Here is a 23,156-nt window from a genome sequence, read left to right as displayed (position 1 = left end):
GCCCTTACGCCGAGATGAAGTGACCGTAAAGTGGTGAAACCGCTACATCGAGTTACTCACCAAACTAACCTCCAAGGACACGGGACAGTGACATTCCATCATCCCGGCACGATACCCAGGCGATACCCCCGGTGAGGGATACCTTTCGTGGAAGTTAGCTGCTGCAGTAAATGACTCATTTCCGCTTTTCCGTTCCACCACGTCACACTGCAGCAATGAACCAGGCGAACAGACCCGAAAAATATCCCAAACGAAACTTCTCCATTATCAACCGTAGCGACACACTCAGTCATTTTTGCTACTTTGTTGCCAAACAACTTCGCTCACGGTGGCGCACAATGGTTTTATGATGGTCAAAATGTTAATTTATTTATTTCCTTTGGTTTGTTTTATCTGCTGGTAATACATAATAATGTATTAATTGCTAAAACATCAATAAATCGCATGATTCCCTTCTTATACAACCTGCAATGCAACGTTTTAACAAGTTAAGCCACAAGAAAATTAATAAAATTTAACTTTTGTCTTGGTGCCATGACCAGGATATAATTGAATTTTGCATTTATGCAACAGTAATATATTTTTCAAAACAAGAGCAATAGCACCACGGTTATCCCCACTGTGCCAACAGGCCTAAAATGGCTTCAATCCCAAAAGCATAAGTCAACTTTTCCTTCTCGACTACAATATTCCCTCTGTCACAATTTGTGGAAATAATTGGGCACAGCGCACTGAACACGTTTGCTCCCAGGAGAAGTGAGTGGTTAGCGAGACAAAAGACACGAAAAGGGCTAATAAAAGGGCCCTATTCTAGCACGTGACCGTTGCCTAATGATCTGACTCACTCATTTACCCTCCACCGGTGGAGCTTTCGGGCGATTGTTGTTTATACGGATGCTAATGTAACGGTGTACACCGCACGGGATTAAAGCACTTCAATTCACCTTAAACACGTTATATTTCTTCGCTTAAGTTTCCGGTTTTATTTTGAACCATCTTTCGCCCGATAAATTTGCACGCTGCCCATACAGGTGCCGCCCAGCATTTGGTTTTGCAATCGGTAGCAATTAGCTACGGCCACTTAAAAGTGGGCCAATACCACACAGCCCTGGCTTTTCTGTGGATGCGCTACGATGCCAGACGGCGATAATGTCCCCGTATCCAAATTAAACCCAGACACGGGTGGCTCCCGGTGGGCTCGGTCACGCGAAATCCAATCGTACTGCCGCAGTAAATCGCACCAGCGAAGATTGCTGGAAGCAACCAACGACAATCCAGGGGAAATGCGGGAGAAACAGATCCGGTACGCCGAACTGACCTCGAACAGGGATCCCCAACAGCGGGAGCCATTTAGCCTTTTGGCATTCGCTCGGTATCGGGCTGGTAACGGCAAATGCTGGCCGTTTGCCCACCAAAGAGCACGGTTACGGATGTGGCGATCTTCCTCTTCCTTTTCGGGAGTTTTGACCCCCAGCGCCCCGGTGAGCATCTCGGTGCAAGGACGCGCTAACGCGCTGGATATGTGCCAACAGCCTTTTTGTCGACAATCGGTTCACAGTTTTACTGCACAACCGGAAGAAGGAAATCTCTCACTTACGTGTACACATGCAATCACACAAACATACATACAAGCAGGCAGAGCCGTTGCTGCAACTGTTGAAGCTGAAGCTTGATTTCTTGTACCATCAAGGTGCTTTTGCTAACCAATTTTATTTACTATATTTAATCCAACAAATATAGAGATAGAAGAAAACAATGTTTTACAAAGTGTAAAAGAATACCTTTTCACCTGTTTCAATAACTATTTTATATTTTTACGCACCCTTTTACATGTTTAGGCTGTTGAATAAAACAATTTATTAAAAATGTGCTAGTGCTAGAAAATCAATCAATGGTAATATTGATGTATCTGATAAATTATCCATTCCACGGGCCAATGATAGCTAAATTTACAAAATAATAAAATTGGAAACGAGCACGAGAACGGAAGGAGTCTAGAAAATAGTTATAGTCAAAATGGGCAGAAAAATTATTAAACCATCTGAAAGTCGAGAGGAGAGGATCATTAAAACAATACAATGTGAATCCTACGTTTGTTTGTTATCTATATTATCCACGATATTGGAAACAACAATGCTGTGATTTATATAGAAGTCCTTAAATGTTCATTGTAACCTTGTTTCTTGTTTCCTCCGTTTTTTTATTTTTTTCGTTCCCCTTGTTTTCAATTGTAAGTAGGTATTTAAATATTCCTTTCTTTTTTCTTATTAAATAAAATTTTATAAATAAAAATGTGAGACGATTTTTTACGACGACGACGACGGAGAGCACGGGCGGAAACATAAAAACAAATAGAAGAAAGTAGATCAGAAAAATCCGAAATTCGTGCAGCAATCCTCCCACAGCACAAGCTTATGTTGAAAGTCGTCTATGACTCAAGGTATCAATGCCTAAAAGCTGACAACGCGTATCATAAGTGGTTTGGGTTCTATAATAGCGTCGAAAAACCATCCTCGAGAAATACCGCTCTCGATTCTAGTACAACCTGCAATGCTACAAGGACTTCAAACAGCGCTGGCATTTCCGAGAATAGACCAAATCAGACTCGTAGGAATAAAGGATCTCTAAAGTCAGAGATAACACGCAGAGATACAGCGTAAAGTTCTGTTTCCTCTACTCAAGACATCGTCAAGTTGCAGTTTGAAGTTCAATTTGTCGTCGAATATAACCCCAAGGTCACGAATAAAGTGAACAGAGGTAAGAGAAACATTAGAAAATTGGTAATTAAAAGAAATTGGAGAGTGAGTGTGGGAGAAGAAGATGTAGAAATAGGAAAAAAGATTTTATTGTCGTCTGCGTACAGGAGAAGACCATCAGATGGTGAGACATTACAGACGGCATTGATAAACAGAGCAAATAAAAGAGGACTGAGCACACTACCTTGTGGTACGTCGAATCGAACTACTAAAGCCTAGTTTGAATAATTTTGCCAAAAGGAGATCGTGAGAAATACTTTCAAAAGCTGCGCGAAAGTCTATGTAAATCGCGTCCACTTGTAAATCCAGCCTCGAAATAGAGAAACACTGTGGAAACAAAAGACAAGAGACCAGTTGGGCACCATTTTTTGGAAAATCGGGAAAAGCCAGCAGGTTTTCCAGATAGCAGGAAATACTTCACTCGTTAGAGATAGAATTAATATTTTAGCGAGGTATGCCGATCAGCACTGAAGCTGGTATACCATCTGAGCTCGGAGAAAAAGTTGGACAACGCATCGTCACCCATCTCAATGCTAATCTCGCGCAAGGAAAGGCTAATTAATAGGAATTTTCTGGAGATGAAAAAAATATCACTCCATAAATAAAATGAATGAGTTTTGCTATCATTTTTAAACGAAGAACGCTTACTGCATGTAAAAACGACACACAAGATTGATTGATTAATTCATTGTTTCCTCGTTCATCAAACGATAAATAATTAAAAAAAAGTTTTGTTTACATCCGAAACAGCTGACAGCTGGTCGGCACTGTCAAGAAAAATCTCAAAATTGTTGAGACTTCTGCAGATGAGCCAGTTGTTTCTCCAAACTCAATTCACTCAAGAGTGCCAAGAGGTTTTGAGTGCTCAGGAAAACCTCAACGTCCGTGGGGTTGCGGCATATGAGAGAATGTTTAAGCTAGGAAAATGTAGGTCAGGCAGGATTTATGTGAAGAGCACATTAAACTACTTTGTCGAGAAGACCGGAATAACAAAGCGACGTGCCGGTGTAATCTTCTGTGTCACACATTTCTTATCAGCGACCAAAACACGGCGAACATCGACGACCTTTTCTTGTTCCGCAGCATACCGACACAATACGTTACAAATCGGACACGTAATCGAAAAACACAGCCCCAACCACCGTTCGCACACCGCCGTTGAGTAAATAAACAGCAGCTGAAAATTGAGATGTGCTTAGGTGGAACTGTTGGCGAATGTTGTGCCCCGCAAACACCATCGCACGGCCAACAGTTGCCATCATTCACGCGAACGTGTGAGCAATCGGTCCCGTTTGATTGCACCGGGCGAAGCATCCCCGTTGAATGGCCCCCGGGTTTTTCGCCTGCTGTATTTAGTCTCCTTCTCTATTTCCCTCGAGGATGTGCGCTTTTTCCCTGCGACACCCCGTGCCGAATAAGGGGGGTCGCCGTTTTCTGGTTGAAATGTAACGGAACGAGGTATCTAGGGAAACGATTTAGGGCGGTGGGCGGGTTTTTGCTTTGGCACAGGAAGCGGAAACCCGCGTTCATTCCGATTATCGTTTTCACCTCTCCGTTCGCCATTTCCTTTTATTTTCCTGTGTCACACAGGCTGTAGTCCGGGAAAAGCACAAAAGCATAGTCGTTTTTCGTCTCTCCTGCTAACACGAATGTGCTAAATCGATCGACATGGTTTAAAAAATCTATTCTTTTACGATGCGCCGAGTATCCGACGAAGGTATCGGTAGAAAACTGTATTCACCTCTTTATTATCTTTTTTTTATTGATGTACTAAATAATGTATTTATTAAATTGTTGATTTATATTTATTCAGTTTATTTTCTTATTTATTTATTTGTTTGTTTATTTATTTATTTATTTATTAATTTATTTATTTATTGATTTATTTATTTATTTATTAATTTCTTTTTGTTATTTATTTATTTATTTATTTTTTTATTTATTTATTTATTTACTTATTTATTTATTTATTTATTTTATAATTTTTTTAAATATGTTTAATATATTTCAAAATTTATTTCACATCCAAATGATGATTGTTTCATAATCCATCAAATCACTCTTTTTCCGGATTGCATAATTTCATCATTCGATTGTGCACAAGAAAAATTATCCAAATAAAACAGAACAAAACAGCAAACACTCCGTTATGGTGTCAGGCCGTGAATGATATATTTTATACAGAGCGTGCGGCATAAAACGAGCGTGTGTATTGTGTTTTGGCCTGCAGAATAAAAGCATACAGCAAATAAAACTAATAATTCACGATATGACATTAAACCGTGAGCCTCGCAATACCGACGACAGATCGTGATCGAACGACGGTCGGATAAAGATATACAACAACAAAAAATGCTAGAAAATGGTTCCCCACCCACCCCCATGCCAAATTTCCCACCCAACAGGGAAAAAATGCTTACCGCTTGTAGGGTGCACAGCGCAAAAATACAAACACACGCATACTGTCGTTCCAAACCCCCCCGAAAAAAAACACTCACTCACACACACATTTTTGCCGGCCGTCTGCCAAATATCCATCATCGGTGAACCCGAAGAAAGGAGCAGCGCATTAAACGGCCATTACGGTTGATGTATAACATCGTTTGTGGCGATTCGCTGCTCCTGACTTGGCGTGGTGCAGGATGGGAAAATAAATTCATCGTCCGGAAAAAACCAAAATTGTCCTCCCGTCCTTGCGTAAGGGTGGAGGACACACACAACATGCACAACACAATTCCCGGCACACGCACACACGCGGTGCGGCAAATGATACAAACAAAGCGGCCTCCCCTTCCAGGAAGCCTGACTTGGGAATGCGTTTCGTACGGTTTTATGATTGTTACCACTTCTTTTCCGCTTTCGTCTCTATTTCATGTCAAACACTAACTGTCTTTTTTGTCGACTTTCCTGCCGATCGGGGCCACCCGCTAGCGTACAACAGTGCTTAGATAAGGCTGAAGTCACATAATTCGCACCGCAAGAAACGTGACAAATGGCATAACGATGCAAAGGCATTGTCTCCGGTGTTGGAAGACAAGATAAAATGTACTCTCGAATTATCTATTCCACAGGCACGGTCTACTGGTCTACGGTTTAAAATGATTATAAAGATAAAGAACGCAATAATGAGGCCCATAATGGTTTGAGGTAGAAAATTGAGACTTTCAGACGTTTGACGGCAACCGTCAAACGGTCAACCAAATAGCGAAGGTCCCATGCAGAAAGAGTTGAATGGTTCCGTTTCAATTTTTCAAAACTTACGTAATGGGTAGAATCCTTTCCTTACCGGAACCACATTCAATTTAATTTCTGAGTAATATTACGTGAAAATCGACCGATAAAATCTCGTGAAATGATGGAAAAGCTGCAACAAAGCATGAGAAGCATTGCTCACTTCTCAATAAATAATTCGGAAAAATCAAACTAGAACTTCCAGGAAACATTTCAATGCTTTTATCAAAATTATAAACTACCTCAAAGAAAAATGACTGAAACCAGTTATAAATTAAGGAAGTCCGAATATTCAAAACTGTGTCCTCTTGAGAAAACGAAATAAGTACACAGAACAACTAAGACAAGTTGTAACTTCACCCTGATAATATATTTGTTAGCAGTTTGGAGCAAAAGGGGTTCCTTTCCTACTATACCTACTCAATTTATTGTCAATAAAAAAACACAACAAATAACGCTACACGCATACAACTTTATCAGCTTGACGATTTGTTTTCCAACATCAGGAAAAATCCAAAAAATTGTCAATAATAATTGTACCCACAGAAAGCTATCAACACCCTTCTTATGCCGCAAAAGGAAAACCCCGGAAGAAAGCAAGCACGGGGTATAAAAAGTAAAAAAGCTACCTTTACCAAACATACAAAAAATACCAGTGATGCAAAAAACACAACCTCTGCCCAACAGCGGCACAATCAGCATAAAATGATGAAGCAAAAACAAGGACACTGCAAGAATCGATGTCAAAGGGAGCATAAAAAAATGAATTATGTAGCGTACTGGCAATCGCATCTCGTCAACTATTGCTGATCGAGTCAGTTCGAGGCAGCACGGGCCTGAAGGGCAAGAAATGGAAGAATATACGGTGGACAGCTCGTGCCCCCAGCCGTACCGAGAATCGGTGCCCATGGAAATTGATTCGATGCGAAACAATTCCCTTCCTTCGCCATCCCTACCAAATGCTATCCAGGCGACCATTTGCAAGGGATGCTCGACGTAAATAAGTTCCCCGGAAACAAATAAATAATCATTAAGGAACTAAAAACAACATCGCACAAGCGGTACGGTGCAAACGAAAGCAATCAAGCAAACAGTTGTCGAAGTGTGAAGTAAAGCTGAAACGGAAAGATGACGTTCTTTCACCCTAACAAAAAAAAGACGATAAAAATACAAAACAAGCTTAAGCACAGTGCTCGATAAAGGCAAAACCATTAATTTATCACACAAAAAGGGGATAAGAAACAAACAAGACCGAAAAACCGAAGAAATCCATATCATAAAAACATAAAATGAAATAGATATGCACAAGAGCAGTAAATAAAAGCACAAAACTACAACGCAAACAACAACAACAAAAAAGCACAAAATGGCTACGAAACTCGAACGAAGCATCGCGGCCAACAACAACAAAATCGGGCAAAAACAGAAAAAAAGACTACGACAGCAAAGCGTATAAACAATAAAACATCATTGATTGAATTTCTATCTTATTATTCGGTTCGATTGCTCGATCCAAATTCCATCGAACCCTGTCGCCGCCTCTTATCCTCCTTCTACCACCCCCCCCCCCCCCCCTCATACCACCATCCCGAACACCCCTTAAATCACCACACGAAAAGGGGTGGAGGTGGGAGGGTTGATAGAATGGAGTGGTGGAGGGGGTGTGCGAAAAAAGGGGAAAATAAATGTCAACCTCTCCCACCCCCCCTCTCCTACCCTACCACGATTTCGTGCCGCGTGCCGCCGGGGTGGCAATGGAATGAGAAGTTGGTGGCCACACCTAAAATGAATGTCATTTTCTGTCAACCTCTAGCGCACGAAGGCAAGCGTGTGTCCCCCGTAACTTTCGCCAAATACTCTTAAACAGCGTGGTTGTTAGACAAGGGGAAGAAGTGAGGAAAGGGAAGGGGATGGGGGAGAATGAGGAACAGATCAATGAGAAAAGCATCCAGCGTGTAGATGGTAGGAAAATGGGAATGCCACCCTTTTGCTTATCTTTCTGTTTGTTTTTTTTTCTCTCTCTCTCTCTCTCTCGTTCGTGTACTGCTTCACCCTCTTCTTTGCTTGTACATAAGTGTGCACAAAACTCTTCCATACAACTTTTTTTTCCCCCTTTTCCTCCGACTTTTCTTTTCTGGATGGATTTCCTTTGTTTTTTTTTTATTGTTTGTTGTATTATACTACCATCACTCTTCTACCACTCTTTTGCCCCAACGCTGCCACATTTTTTCCTTTTCATTTCAAGGGTTTCTTGAGAGTTGGGTGTACACAAAAAACACACACACACACAGCCAACACACTTTAGCTTAAATTATACCGAAGGGGCTTTGAGGCTTTTGAATATTCATCAAGTTCAATTCGCTCGAAGCGTTTCGATGCGCCTAGGCGCTAGCCGGCGCTTGTTTCGCAAGCACTCGGCTGCTCGTGCGGAATCACCCCTTTTCATGTTGTTTGTTGCTAGCCACCCCATCCCTTATTGCTCACCCTCATTTCGCTCGGTGCCGAACGATGGCCGCTTAAAACGAGCTAATGCTTGCGAAGAGGAAAAGTCAGTTCCGTGGATTCTTTTTTCCCTCCCCCCGCTTTCCGCTCGCTAACCCCTTGCGCTTTCCGCGTTTTTCCGAAAGAAAAAGGGTAAGACGCGATACTACCCCGCTCTCATCTGAGCACCACACCACCGAGCATTAAACAGGACTGCTTCTGACAGTCAATAAGTCAAGGTTAATGGCAACACGGCACGGCGTGGCTTTTAATTCGCCAGCACTGATTGTCTGCACCGGGCCAGTTGGAATTTCAATCCCGCCCCAAACACCGTTAAGAATCAGATTACGTATAATCAGTATGGACGTGCTGTACCGTAATCCACCTCTAATGCGGTCTCCTTAATCAATTTCCGTGCCATGAAATGGGGGAAAATAATTTGCAAAATAAAAAAATACATCGCACATAAGGTTTAAAGTATTCGCATAATTTTAGTTGTTTGAGATTTACATACAAAATTTGCTGCAAAACGTTGAATAGCTCGTTATGCTTTTCCAAAAACTTGCTTCAAAAATTATATTCCGTGAGGAAAAATTCGAAAAAAAAACACACGATTTTCAAGCAGCATCCACTAAAGAAAAGCGTACGAAAGCTGCCAGGAAATTTAAAAATTTATTTCTATTTTTCCATCAACCTCCAACCGAATGTTATGGTTTACCTCATTACAAGGAAAATCGTCGAAACGAACGCATAAAGCACGAAACTCCCAAAAATGGCACACTAACTAACGGCAAGCATTGTCCGCTCGTACACGGTTTCGGTGTCATTTAAATGAGTGTCAGGCTTTCGAAAACGGGCTTTTGCTGCCTGTTTTGTCTCTGCTTAATCCTCTGCAAACCCAACCGACCGAGTGGGTGGGGACAGAAAGCAAAACAAAACAACAACAAAAAAACACACATACAACTGCTCGCGAAACATTAAATTTATCCTCGTTAGCTTTAATCCTGTTTGACTGGCGTTTGGACCACCACGGTATGGTACTGCTTGGTGCTGAGTCTCTGGCGATTGGAACTGCTTTTTTTTTTGTTCTGCTGCTACTCGGTTGGTAGCGTTTCCGTAGGATGGTGGAAGGTGCACGATGGAAAATGACGAGAAAGTGACAAGATAAATCAGTATTCTGTTCGGTTTCGTTCAAGTGCAGACCAACCTGAAAGAGATGGCGAATTATCAAGTATCACTGTCTCTTTTGCTCTTTTCTGTTTCCCTCTCCCCCCCCCCCTCTCTCTCTCTCTCTCTCTCTCTCTCTCTCTCTCTCGCTCTCTCTCTCTCTCTCTCTCTCCCTCAATGCTGTCGTAACGATTTTTTTTGTATAATCGCAACATCAGCTTCACCTCACGTAGTCAGTCAAACCTTTTCCGAACCCCTGCACACGTCCTTCTCTTTTTTCATCCATTTTTTTATTTTACGGCGGACGCGCACGTGACTTTGCCCCTTTTTGTCACCTCATTTAATTGCAACGCTGCTCGACGCTGCACGTACGCAATGGTGGTAGGGCGTGGAGAGAGAAGGGGGGGGGGGGGGGAGGTTGGGGGGACGTACATATTTCAATTAATTATCGCCTGCGCGTCACTCGGTGAACGACTGGGCGCCTCCATTTACACCTGGGCGGTACGAAATTGAGCGGAATGTCAGTGTTTAGCGTTTTGCTCGCGTTGTTTTTATGCGCGGCCCAGCACCATTTGTGGTCCTCGTGGCCGTGCGCTTGTGGGACACGTTTGCAAATGGTCTTTGTGCCTTAATGCAATCCCAACACACATCATTTGCCCTCATATTTTGCCCCCTTTCTGACGTTACGTGACAAAACCGTCGACGATGACGAATCTGACGGGTCTGAAGGTGTGTGACGTAAGCGAGAATGGAATGCAGAAAACCCACACGTAAACATTTCCCAGCATCCTACATCGCGGTGGGCAAAGAAATGAAAAATAAAAAACAAATATGAAAACCACCAGGCGCCTCCATTCCACTCATAAAGTGGTTGCTTTGCTAAACCCTTCGCTTTCTTTTCATCAATCGGTTCAGTATACTATGATTCATCTATTTTCCCTCCTGAAATTTCCGCCCATTCATATCACTTACCACAAACTGGTTTCATTTCTTTTAGTTTTTATTTTATAAAAATCGACACCACCCAACCCTGCACCGTATATAGGAGCGTTTTCCCTTGCTTTAATTCACCGCCGCGCAATCGCTCAGATGTGTCGGTCGGTTCACTCGCAAACTCTGTCGCCCAGCAGCGATTGTCACGAGACGAAGGTTTGGCAACCGCCCTAATTGCGTTGACCTGAAGCCTGTCGACACCCGTGGAATGCCTTAACCGATCACGAACCAAAGAAGAAAAAAAACCCACCCCACAAACTAACCTCAAAAATATATCTCACTCGTACTACGATTTTGCTCCGGCGTCCCGATTTCAATCCCTTCCAGCAGGGTACCACCACCCGCCCCCCGAAGAACCTTAAGTGTACATCTGTCAAAAGCTGTCAAAATCCAACCCACCAGTTTGTGGGCGTGTGGCTCGGGGTTGGTGTTTGGGGTTGGCATGTCATAACGCAAGATTGTGAACACGTTCCATATCAACCGGATGGCGACGAAAGCGGCAAAAGCACACAACAAAATGGAGAACGGGCGACGAAGGAAATCATTCTTCGGACCCTTTTTTTCTTTTTGGCATCCTTTTCTGTCTGCCATTTTATCTCCTGCTCTCTCCTGCTCTCGCCGTACACGCGAAAGGTGACTAAACTTTTCCACCATTCAATGCTAAAAACAAAACTCATATCCAAATGGACTCCTGGCGGGTGGGACGTTGCAAAAAAAAAAATACAGCACAAATGACAAAACACTGTGCGCCCAAACGCCAACAAAAAAAGGGTTTAACATTGCAGACTGCAGTCAGCAAATAAAACACACACACACACACACACACACACACATTGTGGCGTAATATTCACGGACCAAAAATTGTGCACCCTGTGGTTTCGTCCTCGATTTTTTTCGGGATGAACAGGAATAAAAAAAGAAGCAGGAGAAGAAAAAAAAACTGCCCAGTCCCAAAACGCTCACCACACACCAGTAAAACCTGAAAATCGAATCATGTCGCACCGGTGTTGGTGTGTCTGTGTGTGTGTGAGGTGGTACAATCTTTCATCACATTTATTGACAGTTTTAGCCAACCGTCAACCGGACTATCGCCCTTACGATTCGATGTGCACCGTGCACGGTACACGGACCTCTTGGTGAAATGGTTGGTGGGGGCCAGGTGGAGGGAAAAAAGGGAACGTTATGAGTGCAGCGGTAGTGTGGGGAAGGAAGCTTGACATCGGCAACATAAACTTCTCTCGGACCTTCGGGGGTTCAGCACACACGTACACGCTTATGAATGGGAGGGGGGGGGGGGAGGGTTCGGAAAAGCTAGAGACGAGCAGCAAGGAAAAACGGGTAGTGAAACCGAAAGTGGGAAAAAGGTTACGATGTGATGCGGAATGGTAAGAGAAGGGAGAGGAGGGGTGGAAAAGAGGGTGGAAAATAAAATTGAACCCAACCTATTTTTCGTGCTTGATGTGTGGCCACCTGAAGAGTAGCGAACATTTGCGAACCTGACACTTTTATGCTCGTGCACGTGCGAAAGATTCTTCTTGGGGGGGTGGGGGGGAAAACGGGAAAATTTCCACCCCCCCTTTTTTGAATTCCCCCTTCCCCCCCTCCCTCACCCCCTACCGTTTGCTCGAGTTAAACAGTCAAACCCGAGTTTTAAATCGACCGAAACGGGGGACCGGTCTTCAAACACAATTAATTCATTGCAAATCTTCGATCGGACAGAAGCCAACGGGTTTTGTACGAAACCGTGTGTACTTGCAAGCCATGCCAACTTTGGCAACATTCTGCAGCACAGCCTTGCAGCAGCAGCGAACGAAGAAACTAAAAGCTGACTAAGTAATTTCGGGGCGTTCGGTGTGGAGACAAACATCGTACATCGAAAACGCCACCCAAGTGCGACCGAGTGTGCTTCAACGTTGCACCACCCGTTCCACACACCCACATGCATATCTCTAACGAGATCTTTAGATGGGGTGTGTGTGTGTGTTTTTTTTTGTTCGCCTTTTCTCAACTCCCTTCTCAATGTTGTGTTCACAACTTCGTCCACTAAATTTGCTACTACGTGATGTTTTTTTTTCTCTCTCTCTCTCTCTTTCTATCTCTCTCTCTCTCTATCTCTCTCGCTCTCTCATTGCATCCTTTAACTGCACTACACATGCACACTCAGCTTGTTTTTCTTCGCCCACACGCATACGGTGCAGCATACGATTGACAATAGTGCAATAGCAAAGCGGCAAACAACATGTGACACACACCGGGGAACACACACACACACGAGCGAAACAGAAAACCTAAAAGCAACATGAAAGAAACATAATAATAAAGTGCAAAAGTTGCCCAAAAACTCCGACACCAACCCGCGCCCCGCCGCACAACAATTGAGTTAACGAATAGAATACGGACGACATCAGGACGGTGCTGCACGGGTTGCTCGAGTCCGACACACTCACAAGACAACAGGTGGAAGAAAGGAGGGGTAGCGAAGGAGGCAAAGTTATTGTGCTCGAGCGACGACAATTTAAAGGCGACTCGGTCGATGTTTCGCCCGGCCAACAAGCAAGCAATCCATTTGCATCGGGCATCGGTATGCTGCACCCGTGGGTAACAACGGCGAAGATTTGCAAACACACGTATAAGTTAACGCAACCCTGCCAAAAAGCACCCCGCACGAAGGGAGGTCAAGCTCAAGTGGTTGCCTCACACACACACACCCGCACATTGCAAGATTTGGCGACATAAACATAAACAAATATATTAAAACTAGCACCACACGCTCCAGTGACGTCTTCAATCTTTCCACCCCAAAAACCCCAACAGGGAAATGTGGTGGGGGGGGGGGGGGGTGAGTGGTGAAGGGGGTGAGGGGGTGAAGGGTTTTCCGTTCGGATATGGCAAAACTTGGACGTCTACGGGCGGGCGCACTGAGAAATTGGATAAATCAGTCCCGTGCACATGGGCAGACCACAACAAGGACATGGCACTCACACACACACACAAACACATGCAAGCGGCGCGCTTTGTGTGCATGTGACGGAGAAGTTTTTGCCACCCGCAACCCCGAGCCCCGGGAGAAATGCAGCTCGAAGTTGCAGGGCGAACGGAATCAAAAGTCCGAAAGCTTCTTCGCAGTGTCAGTGATTCACAGCACCGCACCGGATTGCGCTGGTGTTATTGTTTTTCTCCCCCTCCCACCACCACCACCCCCCACATGGCGGAGGTTGAGTGGATTGGAGACTTCAAGAATGCTGGCTGTGTGCTCCGGGGGTGTGTGCCATCGCCATCGCATTGACAAACGCTCAATCTCCGTAAAGAACGGCCACACGTCCCACACAACGGAGGCAATCGGATTAGTCCCGCCTTGCCGCCCGGCCAAGAAGCCTTCCCTTCTTCTGCTTCATCCCCCCAAGACACACACACACACTTCATCATCCGGAGGGAAAATCCGTGCGTCCAAATGTCCACAGGAAGCAAATTTGCATACCACAATTGATTGCGACTTTGCCGACTCGGCTGCTTTCACACCGGTCCACAACAAATGCTCAAGGATAGGGAGCGAGCACACATACGTGCAAACACACACACACACAAACACGCTGAAGAAGAAGCCGACCGACCGACACATGCCAAAGTCGTCAAGGATTTCGTTTTTCCTTTCCTTTTTTTCCCCCTTTTTTCGTTTTGCCATTCGGTGAGTAGTTTAAGTGTTTAGTGCTAATGCTGCACACAAAAAAAAACACTCTCCTTCCTTCGGCCTTTCGCACACAACCCCAAACGAAAGTCACCAGCATCTTCACAATTATCTCCCGCAACGTCGTGGACTACCGATCCCCACGAAAAATGGGATGCTTGATTTATGAACTGCTGACGTGACCGGTGACGTCCCTCCTCGGTGGGTAAAACTGGTCACCGGAAGCGGGCCGGCACGGCACACGGCGAACCGGAGCATGAAATCAAATTCCTAACAATCTCCCGTGAGAGACGTCCAACCTTCGGCCAGGCACGTCCCAGACCAGACGCGCCATTACTGGACCAGGACACCGATCGGTGATAAATGATAGATTCTATAATGGACCTATAGGTACAGCCATCGGGCCAACCGGCGCACATTGTCAAGCGGTGCAGCCTGATTGGCCGGCCCCGTTCAAGTGTGTTTGCAAATTCCGGCCCCGGTGCGATGCGGTGCAGTTTGACGTTTCGATTAGTGTTGGGCGGATCGGATCGGATCGGATCGGATTCTGGGATCGGATCCTTCATTGGATCAATCCGATCCTCTGGATTGGAATCCCAAACAATCCGTTTTCGATCCGGATCTGTTATGACCGGGAAGCCGGAATCACAATCCAAAAAAAGATCCAGATCCCGGATCCGGATCTGTCATGACTGGAATCTGGGATTGTGGAAGGGATTGTTTTCGGATGCGGATATTTTGTAAATTATTGCCGTTTTATTTTGTTCTGTTGCACGCATTTTCTCTTTCAATTTTTCAAATTTACACGGACAGAAGAAATAGGCTGCTCCACAAATAAACGGAATGTAATGTTATTTCTAAATCATAATTTAAGCGAGAAAGATATAGAAATAATTGGCTAATATTTTTTTGATTTGGATTTTTATAGCTTTGGTTTGTATTTTTTTAAATTATTGCATTTGGTTTAACCTTCAAGTAGGCAACCGGATACCCGGGTATTTTTTTCAACTTTAAACTGCAATTACTTTTGATTCATTGCTTGTATTGACCTGAAAATTTCTGTAGCCTCCCAACTTTTTATTTCCGATTTTAGTGCATAAATTGTAATTTTCAACAAGCAGTATGTATTTTATTTTGATTTATTTTAAACTTTACTACGTAAGTTGGCAACCAGCATACCCGGGTATTCCATACATTTTGTATGGAGAATGACGTTTCTCTTCTTCTTCTTCTTCAAATTCAATCGATTTAAAATTTGAAATGGATCGTTAGGTTAATCATAACATAGAACAACATAATTAATGAATGAAATAGATTTTAGATACACACAAGCAACAAAAAGTCTAGAATAAATGAATAAATTGTAAATAAATACATTACATAAAATTAAAAGTATAAAGACAATGGTTATGCTGAATTGGCGAAAATGTAAACAATGGATTGTAATACAACGCATTTCCTATTACCTGTTTCTTTTTTATATTATAATATGTGTGATATAAAAAAATGTATATAATATTGCATTATAGTTCTATATTCATTTAACGTTCCGATTTTCACAGATTTGCAAGAATATAAATGTATAGGAAGCATTGTTTACCTACGAAAACCGTTAATTGTATACGTCAAAACGTATGGAATACCCGGGTATGCCGGTTGCCAACTTACGTGTGTAAATTTGGTTGACAACTCTACGGTTAAAACATATTAATAAAAAACATCACATAATGTATTTGGTGATCTTGATTTCTTGGTGGGTGTGATTCAGCTACGATGTAATATTGGTTGGGTTTAAAATCCAATCATAAATTAATTGTATAAAAAAATATTATTTACTACGAAAAATTGAGTAATTAATTTAGTTTCCTATTTTAGAAAACTAAAACGTATAATTTTAGATGTCCATTCCTATATAAAATTGTGATATGCTGATAATCTGCTGATGCTTTAAAATGATAATCCCATGAAATTTTGAAAAATGAATAAAAACAAATAAGTTTAAACATTTTTTTTTATTTTACATAAGCTCAATTGTGAACCCACTTTTTTAATTCATGAAACAAAAATGTCACATTAGCATAGCTGCTATGCATTTTCTTTGTTTACAAAGCAAAGAGTTTTTTTTTGTGGTCATAAAAAATCTGATTCGGAGGATCGATCCCAAGGCGGATCCGGATCGGTCGGATCGAATCCCACATGGAAGCGATTTTTCCCATCACTAGTTTCGATTGCGAAGCACACCAACACACACACGCGCGCAGATCAGCTGTCAAATTGCACTGAGAGTGACCAACAACAACAACAAAAAAACGTTCGAAAGCCCAGCAGGTTCTTCGGGTTTTGCGTGCCTGGGATGCGGGATCAACCAACTCCGGTTGTCGCTGCACGTGACGTTGCCAGTTTTCCCATGCCCGCCACCCACCCAGTGCAATAACAACTTCACCACTTCATTTCCCGGTCACAAAAATCTGGACCAGATAAATAAAATCGATTCGGTTGAGGAATTTAAGTGGTTTTCGATTTCGCGCGATAAATCAAATCTTGAAGCGGTTTTCCCCACCATGTTCGCTTCCCCCTGCCTAACCTAATTCAACTTCATCACGGTTAGGCGGTGGCCGGTCGGAGGGTACGTGCCTCGGGTTGAGACACCCAACCCAACATTCGACCCGCAAAGGACATCAACAACATGTAGGCAGCATAAGGTGAGCGTTGGATAATGGCAAACAACCGAACCACCGCCCTCCCCCCTCTCGGGGCCATTTCCACAATTGGTTTTCCACGAAAGGACATCATCACCCGCCCAGGTCCCGGGTTTTTTTTGGGCAGCAACCGATCCCCCGGGGGGAGAGTTTTTCGATTTTCGGGGAGTAATTGCTTCAATATTGGGTGTAATCGTATCAGGATGGCGTTTTTTTTTTTTTTTGCTCAGTGGGATGTTCCGGGATTTTCTCCCCCCCTTCCCAATACGCGTTTTAGTTACAAGAAAAAAAACCATGGCAAAAACGCGATCCGACGCTTACGATGAGTTTGTGAGCTCGGGTGAAAATTGTATCAAGTAATGAAATTAGATGATGCTCCCGATACGGTCTGACATCTGTGCGCCTTTCGCTCGTTACGTTTTGCTTCCTTCGCGTCCTTATCCTTCCCCTTTCTGTTATACCCCAAAAACTGCTCTCCAACAGCTCTGCCATGTCATTCCTCACGTAACATCAAACCCCAACACTCGATGCTTTATCGGGAATGATGATTTCTTTTCGATGAACATAATTCCTATTTCCTGCTCGTTTTTACACAGCCGACGGTGCGATTTCGGTGCGTTAACATAAATTACGCCAAAAATCAGATGAATAGCCGGCCGTGTGCTAATAATCCAGCAGTTAATCGCCAGCTCTAGCTGCCTTCCGTAGCGTCGTGTGAAGAAAAGTACCCGCCAGAAGTCGTCATCGTCTTGGAAGCTTCCGACCTGCCAGTAACCCCCTGAAAAGCACGCTGAAATGAGCAGGAAAAAGTGCAACCCAACACCCCACTCACCTTGCCCACTGTTAGGGGGCGGGGGATGTTAATGCTCGTAAGCAGTTACCAATCTTGTTTACAGATTACTTGCTTTAAGTGCACAAAGTAGCAGAAAACGGTACCCCCACGTCGATTATCGAACATGGATGCTAGAGCGGGCAGCTGTGTTGGTGTGTCTGTCCTGTCTGCGTCCCACCCTGTCCCCGCCCCTCACCCTTATTGTGACACATCCTTCTCGAGGCACGGCTTCGGCAAGAGTGGCGTCCCTTTACGAGAGGTTTTCGTACTCGAGATGGCGTACTGCCCTCCCCCCGTTGCACACGCCATCTAACGCTTGTAACAACCGTGAATACGTGAGCGGGAGGGAGTTTTAGCACAATGGAACGGGTGTGGGTAAAAGCGAATGTTGCTACCGTCGCAACAACCCTCTCTCGACTAAAACTCGCCGTCTTACCGTCCTGTATAAAGCTCAGCAAAAACCCTTAAGCACTGTTCCACTTTCTTCCTTTCCCCTCCCCCCGTTTCGCCCTCATTACCCACCCACTCACACACACACACACGCACGCGTGACAACATCTTTCGCTCAGCTCGTTTGTCGTAATTGAAGCTCGAAAACAAATATATCGTATTTATCCTTGCTAACAGGATCAAGAAAGTTAGTCCCGTAACGCTTCTTCCGTGCGTTACTACAACCCCCGTATGGCAAGGGGAGAAAAGGGGAGGGGTGTGGACCCCCACCCCACTACCAAAATCCAGCTGGTTGCGTGTGTGAGTTGGGTGTTTATTTGTTGAAATTTTTGTTCCTAAAGCAAGTGTGTCGCAACACAAACCGCCCCCCCCCCCCCTCTTCCCCCCTTCCCCCCTCCCCCCATCGCCACGCCACGGGCATGTGTTGGTGTCGACCCACAAATCCATTTATTTCACACTAACACCCCCTTCCCTTCGCAAAGCCCTTCGATTCGCCAAGGATTGAAGGTTTTTTTTTGCGTTCCGGCAGGCTGGCCTCGCTCTACCACGCTTGAAACACGCATCGCACTCCGGTTAAACTACTAAATCCCTCTCCAAAGTCATCAGCATGTAAAGTACTTCATTGTGAGCTGCACTCGTTATAGCTGTCCCGACAGTAGCGCCAACCGCTCCCCCGGTGCAACCTTCCGGGAGGTTAATCCAGCAACCAGCACCAGAATTACGGTGGTGACACCAACGCCAACCAATTTGCACGTTCCGTTCGAGGGTTTTGGGCCACACACACACACCCGAAAAAAAAATCCCCACGAGGAAAGACGCGAAACAAAATACGAAACCTTCCCCACGTGCCACTCGATGGCTCACACGCATTAGCGTCGGATTTGGCGGATCAATGGCGAGGGGAGGGAGGAATCTCGCGCGGTGCTTTACTCGCGATAAGCGAACCATAATTCGGCCATTGCCGATGCCTGCCATGTGTGCCCGTACGAGATGGTGTTTTGAAGTGCTTTTCTAGCCTTTTCCGTTTTCCTTGTTCTATGTCTCGGAGATATTTCCCTCCTCTTTTAATCACCTGCTTTTACATGCAGCCGGAAACTTGATCGCTGTTGTGTAACACAGTGTGCGTTACCTTTTTTTGATTGTTGCTCGGTGTAGTGTCGTTCGGTCGTTGTCAACACCTGCAAAGAAAAGGGAAAGAATAATACACATAAGTACCAGCCAATACTCTGCAAGAGGTCTTCACCAGACGACGAGATTCTGTTTTACCAAAATGAATAATTGAAATATGTCTATAAAGAGTAGTCAAAAAAATACAAAAACAGAGTACCAAAGTCACCAAAACAACAAAGGCCAACAAAGTAGGACTATTTAATTAATTAAGGTGAAATTGATGTGTGCGTGTAATATGTAGTGAATTAAAATCAAAAGTGATAAATATAACATTTGTGAAAATATAAAAACAAATCTACTCATGTGTTGTAATTATTGTGTAAAAATGAAGCAGAAAAATGAAGCAGTGACGTCACTCGCGCCTTGTTCATTTCGCCTTATTCTGGTTCTCCCAATAGAGCCAGAATAAGGCGAAAATACAGCGAAAATTTTGTATGAGATTCTCTCTCAAATTGTCGGCAGGGTGATGAAAGGTTTGCAATCCATCAAAAATATTTTATTCTTAAAAGTCTGAAATGTCTTCCAGAAACACCTCCAAAAGAAGGGAAGTTGCATTATCCCAAGACAAACATGATTTTCTTGAAAGAATTCGCTTTTTCTCACTGCACTTGATAGAGGAGTTGCAATTTTGTTTGCAATTTTTTCTCTCTTTCTCTCTCTCTCTCTCTCCCCCTCTTTATCGTCTTCTCTCTCTTTCTCTTTCTCTCCATCTCTTTTTTATTTTTATCTTCTTTCTGCTCATTTTAACCCCAAAAATCATCCAGTATGTTTTTCTTTACCCTTCTTTCCACGTTTATTTGTCATCATCTTCATCATCCGGTTGAGCTCCAGGAAATGAACCCGGGAAATGAAATTAAAATCCGTAGCATGACTAAGACATTTCGATGGTGCGAGTTATCGCAAAACATGAACGCTCGCGCAGTAAGCAAAAACCCACCCGAAAAACTAACCACAGCCTCCCCTTCCTTTTGGCTCATGAAAGAATTGAGAACATCCACAGCCACAGCATCGTCCTTCTACCGATCCACCAGGATCGTGTATCGATTATTGGACCGAAACGAATGAACACGTCCATCCGGTGCAGGCAAACAGGGGGAATAAAATGGTGCCGAATCGTGGAGAAAATCCAAAGCGCGGTTTGGAAAACAGAAAAACTTCATGCACCGCTCGCTGACGGGTACGCAATGGGTGGAATTTGTTTGTGAAAATTAAATACTTCACCCACCACCGGAGCAGATGGAAAATGGTAAAGGCAAACGCGCAACAAAGTAACATCCTTTCGCGTTCGCGTTTTCGAGTGGAGAGCGTTCTATCTTTACGCTTCGGACGCACCACCACCGAAACAACTCTAGAAGTCATGCGAATGATTAGTTACGTTCGATCAATTCCGACGACTCACGCCGGCTTCATTTGTTACGATTAAAGTTTTGCGCCCCGGTTGGTTCGTCAATCGCGGAGGTGATGCATGGGAGCATGGGTTATGCGAGAGGCTGCAACTTTTCGGTTCGTGGTAGGAAAAAAAAAACAGAACGACACACACAACCATACAGCAACTCCGTGCCGCTGATCATTAGAAAATGGGTTTCGGTGCAAAAAGGCAGCAATTAGTAAATGAGCAAAAGGCAGTTCATTAAGCGCTTGCTCAGCTTTTTTTTGTGTGCGGAGGAGTGCAGGGTGAAAAAGTTTTGCAACTTTTCGTCAGCATCGGGTTTCTTTTAAAAGCGCTGCCCCGTTAGCGTCAATAATTAATGCATCGGAGCTGTCAGACTGGTGTTTTATCGTTTTCCAATGGATGACAAGTATGACACAAATGAACCTATTAAATGACGTATAGTTTTCTTGTAAATATCAGCCAATTCATACCCATCGTATGAGCAGCGTGAAGAACACCTTTACCGGGGTATACTTGCTGTGCGTCGTTTAGTCTATCAAGAGAGTTCCTACTTCTAGTGAAGATTTCTACAATATGGATATGTTTATTTTTTCATACGCTTACTATCGTGTCTCCTCTATTTTCATAATGATACTGAGGTCTCGTACATCTTCCCAAAGATATTGGACTGAGAATAAGAAGAGAGTTAATTCAAACACTACATTCCCTCAGCAAAACTAAAAAAAATACCTAGAGTTACATCTAAAACCACATCACGAATCGGATTATCAGCGGATCTTTCCAAATCCCGAACACTGTTCATTAAGGAGGGTCTAGCATACTCGTACTTCTCCTAGCAATATAGAAGGAATTCGACATGAAACGATTCAAGGAGCGTATTGTAGACGCTGCAGATATTCACTCCATCCAAATTAATTAACCCTAAATATAGCGAAGTCTTCAAGGAATCCTGAGGAGTTATCGTAAGTAAAATCCTTCAGACGTCTTTCTGTAGTCATTGTTCCAATTAGTCTGTTTTTTAACTTCCCCAGAATGCCTCAATGACGATGAATGATTTTTCAAACAATGAACTTAAACCCTGAAGCATTTCTTCCTCCAAATCTGGGGTTTTCCGTAGTCTTCAAAATCTTGATAAACTTCCGGTAAAACTAATCTCTTTTTGAACTTGATATTGCAGTGTATGCGAGAAGGTAGGAGTAGTACTTCAAAACCGTATCTTCAATGGCCACACTGTAAACTAAAGATGGGGGAAAAGAGTTAACTCTCTCATTCAGAGTAATTCTTTCACAAGAACGAACGAATCGACTCTTCAAATTTTTATTTCGCGACTCTTCAGAGAGTCAAACATAATTTCAATTTCAGAGAGTCAAATTAGCTGCGCAAGTCACTATCGTTGCTTCTGTATCGTTGTCGTTTTGTGTCGTTCTCTACATATCAGCGATAAAAGCACACCTAATAAGCTAACAAGATGGTAGAATCGAGATTATTAATGTTAAAATAGGCTCTCGAATAGCATCGACTGAAACAGACCTTCATTGAAAGAATAATTGCTAGACCAAAAGTTGACTCTTTATACTCGAGTTTATTAGTGTTAGACTCTCGAAGTAGACTTTGGAATAGCATCGACTGAATCACTGTCTTAAATTGAAAGAATAACCAAGAGTCGACTCTTTGCACCCATCGCTTTCTTTTCACTGTTAAAAAAAGGACTGATAGCCTGCTTACTCTAATACAAATTTGTAGGTGATACTCGGATATGATATCAATACATATGAAGGGTATGACATGTTATATGTATAAATAAAATAAGTTTTTTTTGTTTTAAGAGAAATAAGATGATACAATACTGTAATATAAAATAATATTACTTGTTCTACAAACTCAGCATGTAATTTTTATTACACCTTAATCAAGTAAGATTTGATATTTCACGACGAAATAGAAACTCATCAAGGAGTCGACTCTTTCGAGAGCGAAGCATTAAGATTCATTCTTCTAGAAGAGTTGACAGTCACCTCTCTACTGTTTTTTTTGTTTTAAGAGAAATAAGATGATGCAATACTGTAGTATAAAATAATATTATTTGTTCTACAAACTCAGCATGTAATTTTTATTATACCTTAATCTAGTAAGATTTGATATTTCACGACGAAATAGAAACTCATCAAGGAGTCGACTCTTTCGAGAGCGAAGCATTAAGATTCATTCTTCTAGAAGAGTTGACAGTCACCTCTCTACTGTAAACATCACTTTGAGGGAAATTAAAATTGTTTTACTCATTAGTGCCCATCGCTGTACA

At 43.2% G+C, this 23,156-nt stretch overlaps 1 protein-coding gene across 1 annotated transcript in view; it reads right to left on the bottom strand.

The window, feature by feature from the left end:
* Positions 1-23,156, bottom strand: part of LOC128306633 (uncharacterized) — an 88,918-nt gene that overhangs the window by 14,785 nt on the left and 50,977 nt on the right. Inside the window, exon 3 of the mRNA XM_053044199.1 lies at positions 19,367-19,472. Coding sequence (XP_052900159.1) covers positions 19,367-19,472 — 106 coding nt within the window. The remainder of the gene's footprint in view (positions 1-19,366; positions 19,473-23,156) is intronic.

This window comes from Anopheles moucheti, chromosome X, assembly GCF_943734755.1.
Source record: "Anopheles moucheti chromosome X, idAnoMoucSN_F20_07, whole genome shotgun sequence".
Lineage (NCBI taxonomy): Eukaryota > Metazoa > Arthropoda > Insecta > Diptera > Culicidae > Anopheles > Anopheles moucheti.
The sequence above is the reverse complement of the archived record's forward strand: the minus strand, read 5'-3'. Positions and strand labels throughout refer to the sequence as shown.